The sequence below is a fragment of the Simochromis diagramma genome, unplaced genomic scaffold (genome assembly GCF_900408965.1).
Source record: "Simochromis diagramma unplaced genomic scaffold, fSimDia1.1 OVJJ01000321.1, whole genome shotgun sequence".
NCBI lineage: Eukaryota > Metazoa > Chordata > Actinopteri > Cichliformes > Cichlidae > Simochromis > Simochromis diagramma.
Window position 1 is genome coordinate 13,828,299 of NW_024386772.1, and position 18,594 is coordinate 13,846,892.

The 18,594-nt window shown below is 44.3% G+C and overlaps 1 protein-coding gene across 3 annotated transcripts; it reads right to left on the reverse strand.

Annotated features, from left to right (window-relative positions):
- Positions 1–737: 737 nt before the first annotated feature.
- gprc5ba (G protein-coupled receptor, class C, group 5, member Ba) lies at positions 738–15,455 on the reverse strand. Of its 3 annotated transcripts, XM_040050656.1 has the most exons (5): positions 14,561–15,455; positions 12,082–12,160; positions 5,434–6,453; positions 5,070–5,215; positions 738–2,014 (listed from the first exon to the last, which is right to left on the reverse strand). In XM_040050656.1, the coding sequence occupies exons 3-5, from the start codon at positions 6,449–6,451 to the stop codon at positions 1,970–1,972; spliced, it is 1,209 nt and encodes a 402-aa protein (XP_039906590.1). In that variant the 5' UTR covers positions 6,452–6,453; positions 12,082–12,160; positions 14,561–15,455; the 3' UTR covers positions 738–1,969. The 3 variants fall into 3 exon arrangements, with proteins under 3 accessions (XP_039906590.1, XP_039906581.1, XP_039906599.1); XM_040050647.1 differs by lacking the exon at positions 12,082–12,160 and having other exon boundaries at positions 14,561–15,445; XM_040050665.1 differs by lacking the exon at positions 12,082–12,160 and having other exon boundaries at positions 5,094–5,215; positions 14,561–15,443.
- Between the last annotated feature and the right edge of the window lie 3,139 nt (positions 15,456–18,594).

An 18,594-nucleotide genomic window follows, 5' to 3' on the forward strand; every position in this document is an offset into this window, starting at 1 on the left:
AAAAAAAGAAGATAAAATCAGTTTGCAGTGGTCAGTCAGTTCTCCAATGAATCACTGATATCTAAACTCAGCCTACAGTTAAAAAAGAAAAAAAAAAAAAAGGTAAACAAGCAAGCAAAGCTTTACAGCACTACTATGTACACAGCTCCTCGGGTGAAAGAGAGAGCCGGTGCCATGATGAAGGGAAAGGGCGTGAAACAGAGACTCCAGTGAAACAAGAGTCCTTCTTGGCACAGAGACTTGAGCTATAGCTGTCCACAGAAAGAGTCCGGAGGAGGAGAGGAAGGAGGAGGAGGAGGAAGAGACGCTCCACCAGAAAAAAAGAAAACAGAAATGAAGACAACGACATAGAGAAGAGGAACATGGATACAAACGGACAGACGTGGGAGCCATTTTCTCATACAGATTGGAGGCTGAGTGAAGGAAGTCTCAGAGATTTCACTGTCACACAGACTTCCCTTTGGGGCCGTCTCGTGCTATCTCATTCCTACTCACCGCCACCCTCCTCCTCCTCCTTTTCCATTTGATCCCCCTCTTTCTACCTTGCACTGTTAATCTGATCTTTCTGAGGCTCTAGGATATCTCCAAACACCAGCCACAGCTCTAAATATAGTCTTGTCACTCACAGCTTGACTACTGTATCAATATAAGTGTTGTTTTTGTAGTTCCGTGCCTCACTGGAGGGTCGAGGAATATTTAGCACCAGAAATGTACCTGGACTTCGATTTTTTTTTTTCTTTTTTCTCCCCTGTCGACACTCGTGAAATCACAACACTCACGTACGCACACACAAACACAAATACAGGAACCGAGAACGGGAGACCATTTCATTTCCTCGCTCCGTTTCTTGCTGATATAAAGTGACAGTTTCTCCTGGCTGCTTCAAAACGCCAGTGGCTCTGGAGATGTGGGTGCGTACAGCAGTCTGACCTCGATTCATTAAGCGGCGCCTCTCTCCCCCCCCCTCGCCCGGTCATGACTGACGTTCCCTTTGTCCAATCATAATCCGCTCTGCTTTATCGTACATCTAAAAGCGGTTTGTGGGCAGCGCTGTTCAGGTGCAGCTGTGGTCATTGGGGAAACTTCCTTTCCAGTCACAGTTCAGGCTTCGAGTTTGTGTTTGCAACGTGTCCATGCAGGTGGGAGGATGGCGGAAGGTGAGAAGAGTCATGTGTTTTATTCACAGATGGTTCTGATCGCAACCCTAACCCTAACAGAGGTGAGAGAGAGGGAGGAGACAGGTCTGGGGTGTTGGGAGTTGTCGGGTGGAGGGTAACAGTCTGGAGAGGAAAGGTTTGCTGGAGTGTTATAGGGACCACACACATACACACACACACACTTTCCTCTTATATGCTGTACATTCACACCTACAGAGGCAGGGTTATTTTAGGAGGGCTCTGCTCAACTTGTACAGTTTGCCCATGTGCTCTGTCTACACCTACGGTGTGGAGGGATGGAGGACAGAGCCAAATGTTTCCACTCGAACGCCTTCATTGTGTGGAGCTGCAGAAAAGACATCCTGCCTGACAGAAAGAGAGAGTGAGCAGGAAAAAGCAATCTATTTCACAGTTTTCAGGGATGCCTACAATGTTGTAGTGTCACAGGAGCAAATGATACCTAAAAAGGAATACTGCATGTCGGCATTTTCAGATCAGTCTTTTTCTTTTCTTTTTTTGCTACTTTCTTTCATATTTCCACTCTTCTAGAAAACCTTCAGCTCTGTCCTCCATATCCTGCTCTCTCTGAATCTCACACACACTCAAACAGTAGTTGATTGGCACACAGTCAGTGTTAAAGTCTGTACACAGAGTGAAAGGTCGATGTAGGCATCCGTGCTTTTAGTCCAGTCCAGCCAGACAGGGAGGTGGGCCCTTCGTCCTGGACCCCCCTCATTCTCCCTCCTCACCCTCTTCATCTCGTCCTTTTTTTTTCCTTTTTAAATCACACAGCCTCTTTCCAAACCTCTCGCTCACCACAGCTGCCTCCCCGTGTAGGTAGGAGGGGCAGAGGGCACCTGTAGGTGAAAAAGTTACGTTTGTTAACCGTCAGCAGTCGAGAAAGCATCTCATTTTTAGACATGCATTTTAATTCACATGGTTACAGGGTCTGCATACGTTCCATTCACACTTTATGTGGACACCTCTCTGTATTTTAAAACAAAATGCCTGTGTTTTTGCCATTGCAGATGTATTTACACACTAAAACCAGTCTATATGAATTCTCTCTTCAGGCTATCGAGCTGCCACAATCCAGGTAAATTGCAAATATCTTATGGCATTCACAAAATTGAAGCTACTTTGGCTTTTTTGCCCTGTTATTGACCTCTCAGATGACACAGAGACTACGTCCACACTAGCCCGGATAGATTTGAAAACGGCGTTTTCGTCTGAAAACGGCGTTTTCGTCTGAAAACGCTCCGCGTCCACACTAGCGTTTTCAGTCGTTTTCACAGAGTTGTGCGTCCGCATTGAAACGGCAGAAAACTCTAACGTTCCAGTACTGCACATGCATGAAACGCAAGAAGATTCGGCCTGCCTCGTTTCTGTCTGCCGTTTATTTACTTTCGGGCTCGTTGAAACGTCGCGGCAAAATGTCGAGGAAAAGCACCGAGGTTTTTAAATGGACTAACAATGAGGTGGAGTTGTTGCTGCGAGTAACACAAAAGTACAAAGTTGCCAAGCGAGTGAGAATTAAAGAATTTGAAGAAAAGCTATTTGGAGCATGTACAGACTGATATTAATCTGTTTTAGGGCTGTCAAAATTGAGAGCAAACAAAACAACTGCTGTATAATGCACTCCGCTATCTTTGTTTAATTGGTCACATGACTGCATCACATGACTAAAATGCGTCATCGTTTTCGAGTGTCCACACTGCAACAGGACAGCTCCATTTTGAAATGTATGCATTTTTTGAGAGGGTTTTGAAAACGCTGTGTTTTTCCTTGAGGAAAACGCCGTCTCAGTGTGGACGGGAGGCCAAAACGGAGAGAAAACGATGCATTTTCAAACGAAAACGCATTAGTGTGGACGTAGCCGGAGACTAGCTGTACCCTGAAACCTGAGTGGAAAACCTGCAGGCTGTGTTCAGGGTTCCAGAAAAGCTAAAAACTGCATTTCTTTTTCTTGTAAATGCATAGTTAATATTCCCTATAAAAATGCTATTTAACTCTTCACCCTAAAACCTACTAGGAGTAACCTTTGAAGCTCTTTTATGAACATCTTTCAGGCCTGCTTGTAGTACAAAATGAGTAGGTGCGCATCAGAAGAAGTTAGCTTGTGCAGCTACCCTTAAACCCCCCCAGAAACTGTTCTAATGGTTGTGAAACCACATCTTTAGTGATCTATCCTGAGGTGTCAAAACTAGTCATTAAGGAAACAGGGGACGTCGTTGTGGAAAGTGTTAACAAAGATACTGCAGTAAATGATACTGCTCTCTGCCGTAAGGGAACAAATGCAATATTTATCCGTCAAAAAGTATAATGTTTTTATTGATGGAAAATAATGGCTCATATTATTGTATTGCTATTAAATTTTAAAGCCACACGAATCCAATTATAGCAGCTATTATATTTCCCCAAATGCACTGTGGTCAGTTAATAGCCTGGTCTCCAATAATGACCAGCCTCCGGGAAAAAAACAAAGTGCCTGTCATAAAATGTGCATTCCAATTAAAAAAAAAAAAATAAAAATCCAACGGTACAATCATATTGTTGCTTTTTGTCGTGTTTAATTTGTTGATTCTGATCCATTTCGGTTTGTCATCCATTAATACCAGCCAGATGTCGTCACATATGGTTGCCTACTCCTTCATATGGTTCACAATAAAACTCTTATTTAGGAATAAAGGGTTTTGGAAAGTGCTGTGTTTTTATCATCGGAGTAACTTAACAGAAAGTGGAGTGGATCTGAAAGTGAGGCTTTATACAAAAATAGTGCTGCAGTGACAAATGGGCGAACATGACTCATCACACAGAGAGAATTAGAAATAAAGGTTTACCTCCAGCACAGGCCACCTTCACGTTTAGCCAGTGCAACTTAGCTTGCACTTTAGCTAAAGCTACACTTATTTTAAGTGTAAATATGTGGGTTTAAGCAGGAGCTTATTAATTTAGTACAAAGACTGATTTAATGTATTAAAAAAGGCTAAATGTTTCCATGTTTCCACTTTCAGCCTGGCAGATGATTGATATTTACTGTAAAGAATGGAGGGGTATTGATTTTCCTGTTTTACTTGCTGTAAGATGGGGAATGTGCCAGTCTCCTAAAATGTGAAACTGTACTTAGACCATTATCAACCTTGCAATACAATCCTGCAGTTTTCTATTTAATTCTTTGTGCTCGTATTTGTTTTAGTATCCTTTAAAACTGCTGTTAAAGATTCTTTATTTCATGCTTTCTGCAAATCGGTTCCTTCAGAGCGCCCTGAGCCGGCTGTACAAATAAACGCTGCCTGCCTTTAACGGGGGTGCACAACAACACCGCTCATGCAGACTAGTGATATTTTATGCAAAGCAGCTTAAGGAGACGCCTCTCCGTTCCCTTTGTCAGCTCGATCAGCACGCCCAGCTGCAATTTCTAGGAATAGTGACTACAAATTATCTCTGTCAGCAGAGTGTCGTTTCAGCTTTTTAGACTTCTGTAATATGCGAGGTGTTGTTGGGTGGGCTTAATTCATAGCACAGTGGCTGGAAAGCAGTTTACCTGCACCAGCCATGGTGACCATTCATCCTGCACAATGAATCTTGCTGGGTCACCTGACGGTGGCATCATTCAGTGGACAAATGGTATTATATTTTTACACAGACAGCAGAATAAGAAGCAGAAGCTTCCTCACAATCACCCTTACACAGATCAATGTCAGATGAGTGACCATTTGTGACAAATCCGTCCATGCACGTGGAACAAACACAGTCGCTTGAGAGTTTCCAAACACAAACTGAGTACGCACGCACACACTCTCACACCTCTCCCTCATTCTTGTGCAATGACGTATGGTCCAGAACGCACAAATGTGCATGCAGTCTTGTCGGCGTGGTCGAATGAGAGAGCGGCGTGTAAGCGGCGTGTACCTGTGACTGGGAGGATGTACTCACCGCTCCCCCGTTCAGGATCATGGTCATCTCAGTGGGCTGGTAGACGTTGCTGCGGAAAGGAGCGCTTGGCCTGGCACCGGTGTTGCTGCTGTGCTGCCCGGCACCGGCACCGCTCCTCAAGCCTGGTGTGGAAGAGACGAACAGAGATTACTCACCCTGACTCACCACTCGGCTTACTGTCTGGAGGAACCAAAGAAACACTTGCAGAAATGTCCTCCTGCAGTTATTACTAGCCAAGCATACAAATGTTTCCAAGAGTTGCATTAGTCACTTTGGCCTACATTCCTCCTACAAAGCTAAATTACGCCTGTTTGCTCAAAAGTATCAGATTGTGCTGTACCTGCAGTGTTCTCGTCATTATATCCATAGCCCTGGTTCTCCACAAACTGCCTGTGAGATAGAGGGGTGTCATCGTCGAAGCTCGTCTCCCTCATCCGCGTTGAGTTCTGGGATGTGTCGAAATAATCCGGGGCAGTGGGTTGGGGTGGGGGTCTCAGGCAGACATGAGATTCGGGAATGGCATGGAAGATCAGCAGCAGCCAGCCCTGAGCAACCAAAGCAATAGCCAGCGCTGGGTCATCCCACTCTGGAGACCTGCCGAGCCAGTTGTTTCCATACAGATAGAAGCCCACCCAGGCCACCCACAGCAGCAGTGACATCAGGCAGGTGACCAGCAGCCAGATGGCACTGCAGCGCCACTGACGTGTCTTGCCACACAGGGCCAGGGAGGCTGCGGTCAGCGCAGCTAGTAGGAGGGCTAGCACGTAGCTGCATGCCAGTGCGAAGTCCAGAGGAAGGTACTGACAGGCAGCTTTTCCTTCCCTCAGCACGGTCAGAAGCAGCCACTCTGCAGCAATGATGCCCTGTACGGCACTCAAACCCAGTGCCAGGCCGGTTAGGGCACAGCCACCAGGGCTGCGACGCTCCCTGCCAAGCCTGCGCAGGCGGACGCCCTGAACCAGCAAGCAGGAGAAGCAAACAGCAAAAAGGAGACCCCATAGGGCCCTGCGAAGAAGACACAGTGACTCATCCCGCTCAATCAGGTAAGCAAAACTCAGGCCGAACAAGCCAAGGATACCGAGAAGCAGAAGGAGGATAGGTCCCACGCCGCTGCGCTTCTCGCCCTCACTGATGTGGCGTAAACGGCACAGCAGGACTAGGGCGAGTAAGATGGCAGCCAGCACCCCACCGGCGGCCACAGATTCAACGGCCACCCCCCATATGGAGTCCAGGTCACAGAGGAGGGTGTACGGACGCACAAGGCCCCAGCCACAGCCTCTAGGGAGCGGCTCTGGCTCGCTGTTGGCACGGTGAGCAACAGTCAGCAGCAGCAGGAGGAGAACTGGTGGGAACGCCATCTCTGAGAGAAGACAGATAGCGAGATGATGCAGAGGTAAGGGGCAATGAGGGAGAGTGGAGAAAAGTAGGGGAGAGAAAGTCAGTAAGTCATTCTGGTCAATAACATTTGCAAAGCTGTAGAGCTGAGCAGTCACTCCCACAGCAATCATTCCTTTGTGTGACAATAAAGACAATCGGCCACTGCTGTGTTTTAGAGAGGGAACAAAAGACAGTAGTTCGTGCAGGGTGAATGACTGAAGCCTTTCTAACACACACACACACACACGTCCTGTTTCACCAATAATAGCCTTTAGCCAGACCTTTTTTGAACCTTTTTAGAAGTTTTTTAAAGGGTTCATTTCTGAGGTAAATGGCTTCAAATAAAAACAGCAACCCTCCCATGCAATGAAAAATACAAAAGAGCCCTACACAACCTACCTACACAACAACAGAGTTTTTGGGGTGTGATTTGTCTAGTCTTATCCAGCACACTAGCCTTTGGCGTGCTGACAGGGGAGCTGCAGCATCATGCATATTTTTATGAAAAAAAAACAAGAGAAACAGAGAAAGGAACTACTGTACACTCAGTTTGGCTCACTATCAGGCATCTAAGGGCACCTAGCGACAATCTATTGTAGACAACAGCAACAGAACCTCGAGCACAAGTACAAACATTTGTGTACTTTTGAGAAAAGTGTCCCAGTGAGGGGAAAAACAAAAAAACCCACATAAGCACTCTGCAAAATCAATGCCGTCTCAGTCTCCCTTTTCCTTTATTCATCACAGCTGTCAGCCACACAAACACACATAAAAATACACAATCTTTCATTTCATTGTGGGCTTTGCTGGGATGATCAGCGCTGTCGTTTCACCTGACAAAGCTGTGTGTTTTATGGGAGGTTGATCTGTATTTAAAGGCGCCACAACACCGCGCGCACAAACATATCTTCCTGCCAGGCTGCTGTCACTAAGCTTTCGGGCATTCTTTCCAGGCTGGCTCATGCACACTGCTCTTTTCTATCCTCTCCATGCTTACAGCTGCACGTTGGATTGTTTATTTCAGAGAACTTTAGTCACAGTGCGAGTCCGCCACGAACGTCTCGCTGTGTCCACGAATAGACAGTGTTTGCATACCACATAGTGAACACTGGATATTTCCAGCTTCATGTCCTCTGTCTCTCTATATCAAGTAAGTTGGGATGAGTCATATGGTTGGGGCGATAGAGGAGAGTACTAGGTTTAAACACACCAGTTATTAAATAGAGCAGACTGGAAGAAGAGAGAAATAGACTCAAGACATTTGGAAAATACGAGGAAGTCTAGTCAATAAGTAGCAGTGTAGCCCCGCTTTGGGCTGTACTGTCTTTGTGACATTTTTGACTTTCCTGTAAGGTATGACAGTAAAGAGGAAACCAGCTACAATCAATATTTTTTAACAACATTGCATTAAATAAAAACCATCGCTCATATTCCCATGGAGTCCTGCAGCTCTCTGCTGCTCTATAGTGACTTTCAGCTCATTGTTCAGATGTCTGTCTGCCACTTTACCGGTGCCATTTACTTTTAGCTTCTAACAAGAGCTCATTCTAACTCTCCTTTGACAAAAGGACACTCAACAGTAGATTTAAATATAGCAGGTTGACTCTAAACTAATGATTAAGTTGCTTCATAATGGCTGGATGTGTAGATAAGCTCAAATTGACTGCTCACGTGTTTGTCACAGCTTAGACCGCAACATTGGACGTGCTCTAAAATCCCAATAAAAACAAGCAGATTTGAAATAATTTAAATGCTGTATTAATACAAATAAATCATCTGAGGCTTAACAGTTCTTGTGTTGCTCCAAATTAATTCAGTGCATTACAGATCTGGACTGTAGGATGGGTCAGGTTAACTGCCTGCGCTCTTTTTTCTCCTATGCAGCCGTGTTGTTCTAACACATGCAGAATGTGTTTTGACATGGATGGGTGGACATCATATGTCACTTAGTCTTAACGGTGTCTTCTTAGGTGTGCAGGTCACCCGTGACATGTGCACTAATGTACCTCCATACCATCAAGGATGCTGACTTTTGAACTGTGTGCTGATAACAAACCAAGTGGTCTCTCTTCAGTGAGGAGCCAGTGGTTAATCAAGGTCTTGATGGGCGTGGGGGGACAGACAGACACTCTGTCTCTAAAGCTGAGACAGAGAGAAAAAGAGCAGTAGCCCTATGGCATGTGGTTTGCTTGGTGAGTTGTACCAGCACCCACTAGTCAAGGTCTTTTTTTCTAATGGTACAGTTTTACATCACATAGAAAATATATTTACTGCCCATGCAGTGATTTTTAGTACTGCGGTTTAAATTTAATGAAGTACAGGCTGAGGCCCTAAAGGTCACCACTGTTTTAGTTTTCTGTCTTGTCCTTTGCAGAAAGAGATTTCTCCAGATTCTCTACATCTTTGAATTATATTATAAACTGTAGCTAAGATTCCTTACACATCATTTAAAAAAGACCAATAACACCCATGTTCAAACCTATTTTGCCACAAAAAAGGTCATAAAGATGTAAAAAAAAAAAAAAAAAAAAAGCATTATTAATCTTCTATAAGAAACTGAAAAACACAATATGTACTGCTTTATAATTCTTCTCCAGACCTTCCTTCTCGCCCTGCCTGCATAGTTGGACCATCCATTTATTTACAAGCTTTTGATGTTTCTTTCCTCATATACATTTAAGATGGATTTTTTAAGAGAGCAGTTGTTTACAAGTTTGGGAAATAGCATTATTTATTTCTCACCCCCCCCCCCCCCCCTCCCCTGAGGGCATAACAGTGAAAGATGTGTGCATATATATATGTGCGTTGTGCATATTCATGTGTTTCGAGCCCTTTCATGTATCCTTCAGAGATTTACACTCTCCAAAATTCTTCTTCATGCCTCCTCATTAATAAAATTCTTTGCTCCCTCATTTCCTGCTTGTTATTTCCTGTTGTCTCATCCCATCCTTCCTTCCTTGCTGCAGCATCTCTTAGCCGCTGGTTATTATTGGTCTATATTAACATCAATCAGTGCTTACAGAGGAATGACTCACCAAAACACACACACATAAAAATACAGAGCTGGATCTTTTTGTGCATACACAAACACCTGACATTATCATGCACGCCTCAACGCACAAAAACACTCATGTTTCCTCCTAACATCATCCCGCTTTTTATGCTCCGTCACTAAACTACAGGAACAAGGGAGAGCAGCCAAGGAATTAAAACCTCACTCGCTCATCCTCAAAAAGCCAAGCAGCCTGCTCCTCCTCCTTCTTTTTGTCTTTCTTCCACACATCCTTTGTCAGGTTGTAATTACTGGGACATTAACGCTTTGCACTCGAGACAAGTGCACATCACAACAGGACACGGAGGGACTGGAGCTTGTGGCCTGCACACTCGTGACTTTTTGACTCGTCACCCCCCTCTCGCACAGATGGTTGCTCTGGCTGCTTTTTGAGTGGCTTGGCAGACCGGTAAGCTGCAAAGCTGAAGGATGCGCAGAGAGAATGGCTGCACACATGCACAAGCAGCGAGACGTGCATGTGCAAAATGCTATGCAGAATATGCCGCACACCTACAGACACCTCTTTTTTACTTCAGCTTTACACGAGTGGTTTTAGAAGCGAAACTGTCTGGCCTTTTGGTTTGTGCAGCACAGAGGATGTAGCCGCCGTCTCGCCCTCCCCTCGCTCTCTAGACGTGTTTCTCTCTCTGTCACTCATCACGCAGCCATCTCTGCCCTCCCCTCCATTAAAAAAAAAAAACCCTCTATTCTGTTGGATTTTCAATGCCACCGCTCCTCCAGAGCAGCCAGAGCGGCCTCGACTTGCTGTATTTGAAGACGTGCTGTGAAAGATGCGCCTCGTGCACCTCGACTAGTCCCCCTCTTTTGCTACCCAGTGTCTAATCCCTAATGCACCGTCTTGCTTCCATTTTGGCATCATTTCCCCTTTTCTGCTTGTGCCCCCTCGCGCTTTCCTACTCCACCTCCTCATCCCCCCTGCTTTCCTTTCCTTTTATTTTCACTGTGTATCTTATGTAACTGAGGGAAGGATCCAGCTCCTGCCAGTTCTGCTGCATGGCTGCTGTTTCTCAGGCTTCATCTTCCTCAGTGCCAAGAAGCCTGCTGGCAACCAGAGGTCCATCTTAGTCCCCTTCATTTCCCATCTAGCAGTGTTACATGTGTTGCTTTCGCATAAACATACTGGCATTATGTTCACGCAACATCCAGTTTGGTGGCATTTACTATGGGTGTGTGTGTGTGTGTGTGTGTGTGTGTGTGTGTGTGTGTGTGAGAAGGCAACACATTGTGACACAACACTGATTGTGGAAAGAATGCAGCATGCAATTCCTTACAGCGCTGCTGTTAAAACGCAACAGGAATACAAGCATGAGAGTGCAAATGTGCAGCACTGCAGTCATTCAGATCTGCCCCAGGCTGGATAGGCAGGGATGGGGGTGGGAGGGGGATAGGGGTTGGGGGGGGGTAGAAACAAGCTGTCCTGTACAATTACAAGCTCCAACAATTATCAGACGTAGCTCACGAGCAGATGCTTTCTAATTACCCTTGTGATAATTGGGAGGATTATTACGATTTGACAACCCGCAGTAATTGTCATTTTTTGAGTCTTATGCCGAGAATTTGAATCTGAATGGGGATGAATCTGGATCTGTACGAGGGCTTAAATGCATAGGTATACATCTGGAAACGCACGGATCCAGCTGTTGAGGTGAGCGGGTCAATTGCATGTCTTGTCCTGGCATCTGCTTGCTGGTGACACCGCTCAATGACGCCAGCATTATCCACCTTTTCTTATAACACTGCATACGTTTACATTATTAGCTGGGGTTATATATATAATATGAACCCAGGCCTGCAGTGGCTTCAGGAATGAAAGCCTGGTCTGAAAGAGCAACTCGTGTTTGTCCCTCTCCACTGATTCATCCTTATAGAATATTATGAAGGTTGCAATTAGATCCTTTCAGGGCCTTTTTTATAAACTAATGATAATGTTGTTTATATAAAAATCTTTGCTACATAATAACTAGCTGACAAGCAAAAAAAAACCCAAAAACAAATAAAGTCAGGATAGTGCATTGACAAAAATCTATAAATTACTTAAAATACTGAACATTTGAATAACAGGTGTTTATTCCTGTAACTTTTTCAGTTATTAAATGAAGTACATTATAACCAGTTAATATAAGAGTTAGTTTTATTCTATTCTTTCTAAGGACCTAGTGCTGTAGTGTAAAAGTATATTAAGACTGTACATGGTCTACAGATGAAGACGTTCTGAGTGAGAGGGCTGGCTCGAACATCTTCTTCCTTCCAGTTTTCATCAACCAGTTTTAGAGGATCTGAGAGGGTTTTAAATTAAACTTGGCTTGGCTGGACTTGGTTTTATTTCCTATAGCGACGAGTCTTCTTTCTCTCTTGAGAACACTTTGATAAGATGACCAGAGACAACCTCTCTAGCAGTGCATTTAACCAGAGTCACAGACATTCAATGATGAAAACCGCCAATATGTGGCCAATTTATATGCTGAGTCTCGTGCATGAATATATATTTCTATACTTCCAAGTTTTGTACTTCCTGCAAGGCTGCTGAAATAAACAGACCTGAGATCACAGCGACGCAGCAGCAGACATCCTAGAGTTTCCTGTGCATGGATTGGAAACATCTACAGCAGCTTTGATCCTGCAAGTACAGCACGCTTTCTTCATTATTCCGACAAGATTTTTGTCGTAGCCGGTCAACTGTTACCCATTCATGACGCCATTTTTTTGATGAAGGTTTATCATAAACAAATGCGAGGGAATGGATTTGCTTGAAAGCATCCAACCTCCTACTTTACATAAAATAGCCAAAAGTGAATTCCATCATCTGATCTGACTGCGTTTGTCAACAGTCTTGTGACATTTGTGAGCTCGATCATAATCCAGCTGGTAGCAACAGACAAAACAATGGAAATTTAAAGAGAAAAATGAGGGAAGTGATGTGCTATTGCACTGTGATGTACATGTGGGTGCTAAAACAGTGGGAAGAAGTTGGAAAGGCAAAGTTTAGGGAAAAAAACCCCTCAAAGACAACATATATAAACAGGTTTAGGAATAAAAAAAAAAACCTGAAAGAAGAGCCTGAAAAGACGTGATACATTTGCCACACCAAGCTCTTGGGTGCCATACTGAAGAATCTGACAGTGTAAGTATTCTCCCAAGACTCTTCAGACATCCCTGGCCACCCTAATTAGGCCTCATTACCATGTGACTGGACTCGCAGCGAGACCATATGCTAATTGACTTGGCAATTAAGAGCGCCAGTGTTTATTCTCAACCCTTACTCCCCTCCCTTGACTATCTTGTCTCTCTCCCTCCGACAATAACAACAAGCGTGAGGTGACGGGTCAGATGTGAAGGCATGCCAAACCCCAAAGTGTACCCTGAAACTAGAGCCACGGACATCTGGTGTCACGTGTTCTGCTTCCGTGTGACACGAATGAGCTGCATCCATTATAGATAACTTGATGGGACCCGGGGTGGAGATGAAGGAGGCTGGGGTTGGAGGGTGGGGGTGGTCACAGGGGCCCAGGGAGATCAGATTTGGTTAGAGAGCGTGATAGTGATCAGAGAGGCAAGAGGAAGAAGGAACAGCCGGATATGCGGAGGAAGAATTGGAGCGAGGCTCTTGCCTGGAGCGTGTGTGTGTGTGTGTGTGTGTGTGTGTGTGTGTGTGTGTGTGTGTGTGTGTGTGTGTGTGTGTGTGTGTGTGTGTTGGAAAGGGTGGGAGGTGCATGATCACAAATACACATATAAAAGGAGAAGCAAGGAGTTCCCATGTAAGTGACAAAAATACCTCATTTTATACAGTCAGCTGCTTCATGTGTACATGAAGCTACACACACAAACACACATACACGTATACAATCATCTGAACACGGCACATATGGCGTCCTCCCAGAGGACAAACTGTAGCTTTATTTTTCCCCAAGAGGATGCTAAGTAACTCATGAATTCACAGTCTGACAATAAACAGCTTCAGCCTGCTGAATATTGATTAATGATAGAAAACAAAGCACTCCAAAACAGGCCAGTGAGCTTACTCGGTACACAATCCTGCGCTCAGAGCTCGCGTATCATCTATCTACTGATCAATAAGGAGGGTAATCCATAAACTGGCATCAGTTTCCATGCAAAGATCCTTTTTCTAATTGGGCTCAAGAGGTCATTTAAGTGTGATTTCTTGTCAAGTTAGACATCCTGGGCACTGTGTCCTGTCTGCAAGGCCAGCATGAGAGGTTCAAGTCTACTAAAAGGGACACCCCTGTGTTTTAGCTGGCCAAAGAAGCAGCTTAATGCAAACACAAATTCAGAGAATGTCCTTTTCTTCTTTTCCTTTTTTCAGCATCCCCCTCTCTCTTAACAATACGACCACATGGGAGGATCCCTGGGGGCTTCCAGAAGAGTGTGTTTGTTTGAGGGACCAGAAGTAAGGCCATTGTTATCCTGGGGGGTGGGGGGAATGTGTGTGTGATTCCAAAAATAAAAGAATGACATCTAACCTCCGAACTAAAGCATGGCGGAGTGATTGACACTCCCAAAATATCCCAGTGTGTTGTGGGATGAAAATGGAGTCGCTGCCACTAAAAGAGAGCAGCGTTTCTATCCTCGTGAGAAAAAAACCTCAAATGTCTCACCAGTCGAACTGCTTCAGTCATTTTCTTTAGTTTTTACCTAATTTGCCTTAAGCTCGAGACAGTATGAGCTGAGCATCGTGCATGAATATACATTTCTGCAAAAATGCTCAACCCATGTTTGCCCTCTGCTCCCCACACCTGCATTTGGTGCATCGCCTTTTTTTCTACGGCTGTCAGTGATGCAACTTCCTTCTCAGCTGATAAACCCCCCTTTAAAAAAAATCGGCCTTAATACAGTACAGACGCAGGTGCATTCAAATAAACAGTGATTCCCTGTAGGGTATTCAGCCAAACAGCCCTCAGTAAATGTCGTGCGTACACATTTCCACAAGGATAACTCCCCCTGCCCCCCCTTTCCCCTTAAAAAATCAGTATCTGTAGGCGACATGGTGAGCAGCACGTACCTTGAACGACGTAAATTAAAGGTGTTCGAGGATGAAGACGGGTGCACAGTTGTCAGGTTTGATGGGAAACACAATAAAAATGTCACATTTCGTAATGAGCTCCGCTCGCTGGGTTTGCGTATTCTCTCTCCATCCACATGGACCCTTATGAGATAAGACCAGAGGATTCCTCCTGCTCCTGGTTCCACACCAGAGGTACCCGGTTATTCAGCCCGTGTCTGTTTTCCTCAGCGGCAGAATGTGCATGAATGGAAGTCCAAAAACAAGAGAGAGGATGAGACAAACCGGGTTTAAGGGTTGAAATATTTAAGAGATTCTTTATCGTTTTCCCTTTAAATCCTTTGTTCAGCAGTGCGCATATTTGACTTTGATTCGGCACCAACGTCGGAGTGTTCACCGGAATAAATAAAACAGACGGCCGGTCGGAATCCTGCGATGCCCATAACAACACGGATCCCCCCTCTTCCAGTTACTGCGCTGATTATGCCGCTGAATGTCCGGGCTGACTCTCGCTGCTCCCCGCTGCACCTCTCCCGACTCAGCGCATCACCGAAGCTGCGCTCCGCATAACGTGCGTAATGATAATCCTTCTACGCGCACAGAGAAAGTGACAGCTCTCCACAGCCGCCACAGTCCCCGCCGTCTCTGTCCTCGTTCACTGTAACCGTGACAGATTAATTGATCACTGACACGTGCACGCTTTATTAGCTCGCTGCACGACGAGACTCGAGCGCATGCACGCGCACACTCCACTCCACCTAAGATCTCTGTCACTGTTTCAGCCTGTGAGCACAGATTGGACCCTCTACATGCAACTCTGTCACATCCAGCTGGTGCGGCACTGTTCCGAGCTCACAGAAAACACACCAATGCAACGTCAACTTATCCAATGCGTTTCCGACTGTGCCTTTCAGAATAAAGTTCTCAAGCTAATGTCCTCTATTCCAATAGAGGTAATAAATAGCAGTAATAAACACGCTTAATAACGTGGATGACGAATGAAATGGCATTTAGGTTGATGGCTATAGCTCGTTAGGTATCCCGGGTTATCTACCAATTGGGAGGTTGGGGGATTGCATGCCATAAAGTATCCTAGGGAAAGATATTTGAACCCTAAGTTGCTCTTCAATTTATTCATCAAAGCAGATTGAAATGTAAAAATGAGGCATGCTTTGCGAAGTGCTCCGAGTGCTCCTTGTAGAGTAGAAAAGCCCTATATAATAACTACTTTTAAATCTCTCCGACTTCTGTTCTCGTGGACCGTTTTTTTGTGACTCTTATTTTTACAGTTACACGATCCACTTTCCGGGATTCCTTTTGTTATCTAGGGGATCTTGACGGTAACAAATTGTGGTGATTATTATTTCTCGCTCACATCACATGCTTGTTGTCTCAGCTGCTCCAGTCCATCTTCCAGGGAGGCTTGGACTGGTGGAACACCCCCACTGGCTCCCACCATCTCATCCTCCTCTTGGATTCCCTGTTTTATTAGTGTTGCAAGATGCGAGTCATGGGGAAGGATTTCCATTTTACAAACATCCCTCCCCCAAGCAGCCTAACAGGTCTGACCAGGTGACGGTAATGCTTGCAGTGTGGAGCTGGTGCAAAATATCCGTTCACAGAGAAAGGTTTAGTTTTATTAGATTGCAGGTAATCCAGCAATTTAGGGGGCGGTGTTCATCTAAATTTTGGCTTCTGCATGTACTAAGCCAAATCCTGCTGCACCACGAGGAAGAAACTGGGAAGCAACAACCAGCAACACTCACATTTTATACATTTTCCATGGGACTGGCCTCTATCTGGTCTCTCTCCCCCTTTTCCCCGCTTTTCCTTTCACATGCACTCCGACTCGTAAATACATGCAAAGTAAAATGACATGCAGGCTCTGGGCAGTAAGGAGGCGTATCACATGGAGTAGCAGCTGAGGATATGAGACTAATCTGACAGGTGCAGGCTGGGAGAGTGACAGCATGGGAAGAGGGGGTGGAGGAAGAGGAAGGGGGTCACAGCTCAAAACAGAAGGACTGAGAAGATTAACGGTCCTCTCACTCCGGTATCCGCAGACAACATCAATTTCATCTTTATTCTCATCGTTTTTATGGACAACTGCGAACAGGCAGGGAAATCGTTATATAATCACACCTAGTTAATCACAAGAAATGGATTTTAAAGAACATCCCGATGTGAATACCTTATCTGGTTAGAGTAATAGTCCAATTAAGAGGTTTATTACCATGTAATTCCTGAGTGTGGAGCTGGGATGGGTAATTAGGCCACCATTTTGAGCCGCAGACTTCATAAACACAAAAGAGAGTGCTGAGAAGACTGATACCTCTGTCGTGTCAGCCTCAGAAATATGTGGAATGAAATCAACTTATCATCAACTCCGAAATGAAGTAGTTAACACGCTAGAAGTCTTTTATTTATTCAACACAAACGGCAGCTATTTAGATTTATTCTCACAGGGACTAATTATGTACGTGACTAATCTTCTGGCAACTTGTTGCCAAGCCAAAACCGGAGATCCCAAGGAATTCGTTAATTGTGGTAGGCTAAAAAGTCCAAGGGATAAACCTGTCTGTCACTCTAAAATTAAACATAGTTTCATTAGAGTACTGTAAGATAATCTGGGAACTGCTGAGAGTCTTTGGGAGCAACAGGAAGGCTATAAGGAGCGTAGGGAGGCACCTCCTGTTGTGTGCACTAAGATTATCATTAGATGATAGCTGATTGCGTTAGGGCGTTGCAGATAATAGGAATTGATTTGTATGATAAGTAGATAAATAAGAACATGAATACATGAATAACTTGAGCTTTTTATATAATATTAGTAAGTCCTAAGTAGTAGTTTCTGTTGACAATACTTTTTTAAAGATATAACACATTTTGGGGTCAGTTTGAAGGAAAGGCAGATATGAAATGTAAAAGTGAAGTCAGAGATCAAATGTCACATGATACGGATGCAAACTATGACACAATATTTAGAATCCCTGACAAATTTTAAAGATAAAATGCATTTTATGAAAGTTTGACCTAATTTGACCTTGAAGAAGAGGTCAGAGGTCATAAGTAACGTGATATTTAGAATCCCAATATATCGTTCCCTGTATACTCATATATTCACAATACAAACAATAGCAGTAAGAAACATAGTTTTAAATAGCTCTATATAGCATTATTGTCACATTCCCCTTCAGATCCAACTGTTGACCTTGAAGGAGAGGTCAGAGGTCAAATGTGACACAACATTTCAAACAAATTCAAACCAAAAACTAAATTTCCTGATTTCGGTCTATTTATTATATTTGTTATATGTAATAAACTCAAATTGCTGTGGTTTATATGTTGCTGATTTACTTATTTATCATCTTTTTTTCAGTTGAGGTGATAACCATAGCACCTAATTATAAGAGTTTAGGTTAATTCTTTTGCGTTATGTATGTAGGTCCTTGAATCTCTTTGAGTTTGTGATTGATGTTGTACAGTGAGTGCTTTGTGTGAGTAATTTGTCTTGACGTTATGTTGTGCAGGCTTTATAGTCGCTCTTTTTCAAACGCAGTCTCGATCTACAACTTGCTGAATAAATTAAGCAAAGACTGTAACAGAATAGGTGCAGTTACATCTACAGTGAGGCTCAGATGAAAGCACCCAGTGGAAAATTCCTGCTTAAGTATTCATAGAGGGTGACAAGGCAACTCTGGATCAGTGTGAGTCTCAATCGTGCTCTGATATAACATTACTGACAGGCAGTTAGACTAACTTTGGCTCTGACTCTGAGTTATAATCCTCCTTGTGTCGGTCATAATTTCTATTGGTTTGTTCATTATATCGCATATACAGTATGTTACAGTGCCTGCATGCTGGTCAGAGATTGCTTTGCCTTGTCAAGGCCCCGCTGGGTTGCACACAATAAGCCTCACAGTGACAGCAGGGTGGCTGACATACAGAACATATGTTGCATCTGTTTCCAGTGACGAGCGTCTGAATGAGAGTCCATGACCACACAGGATGTATTAACTATGGCAGGATGCAGG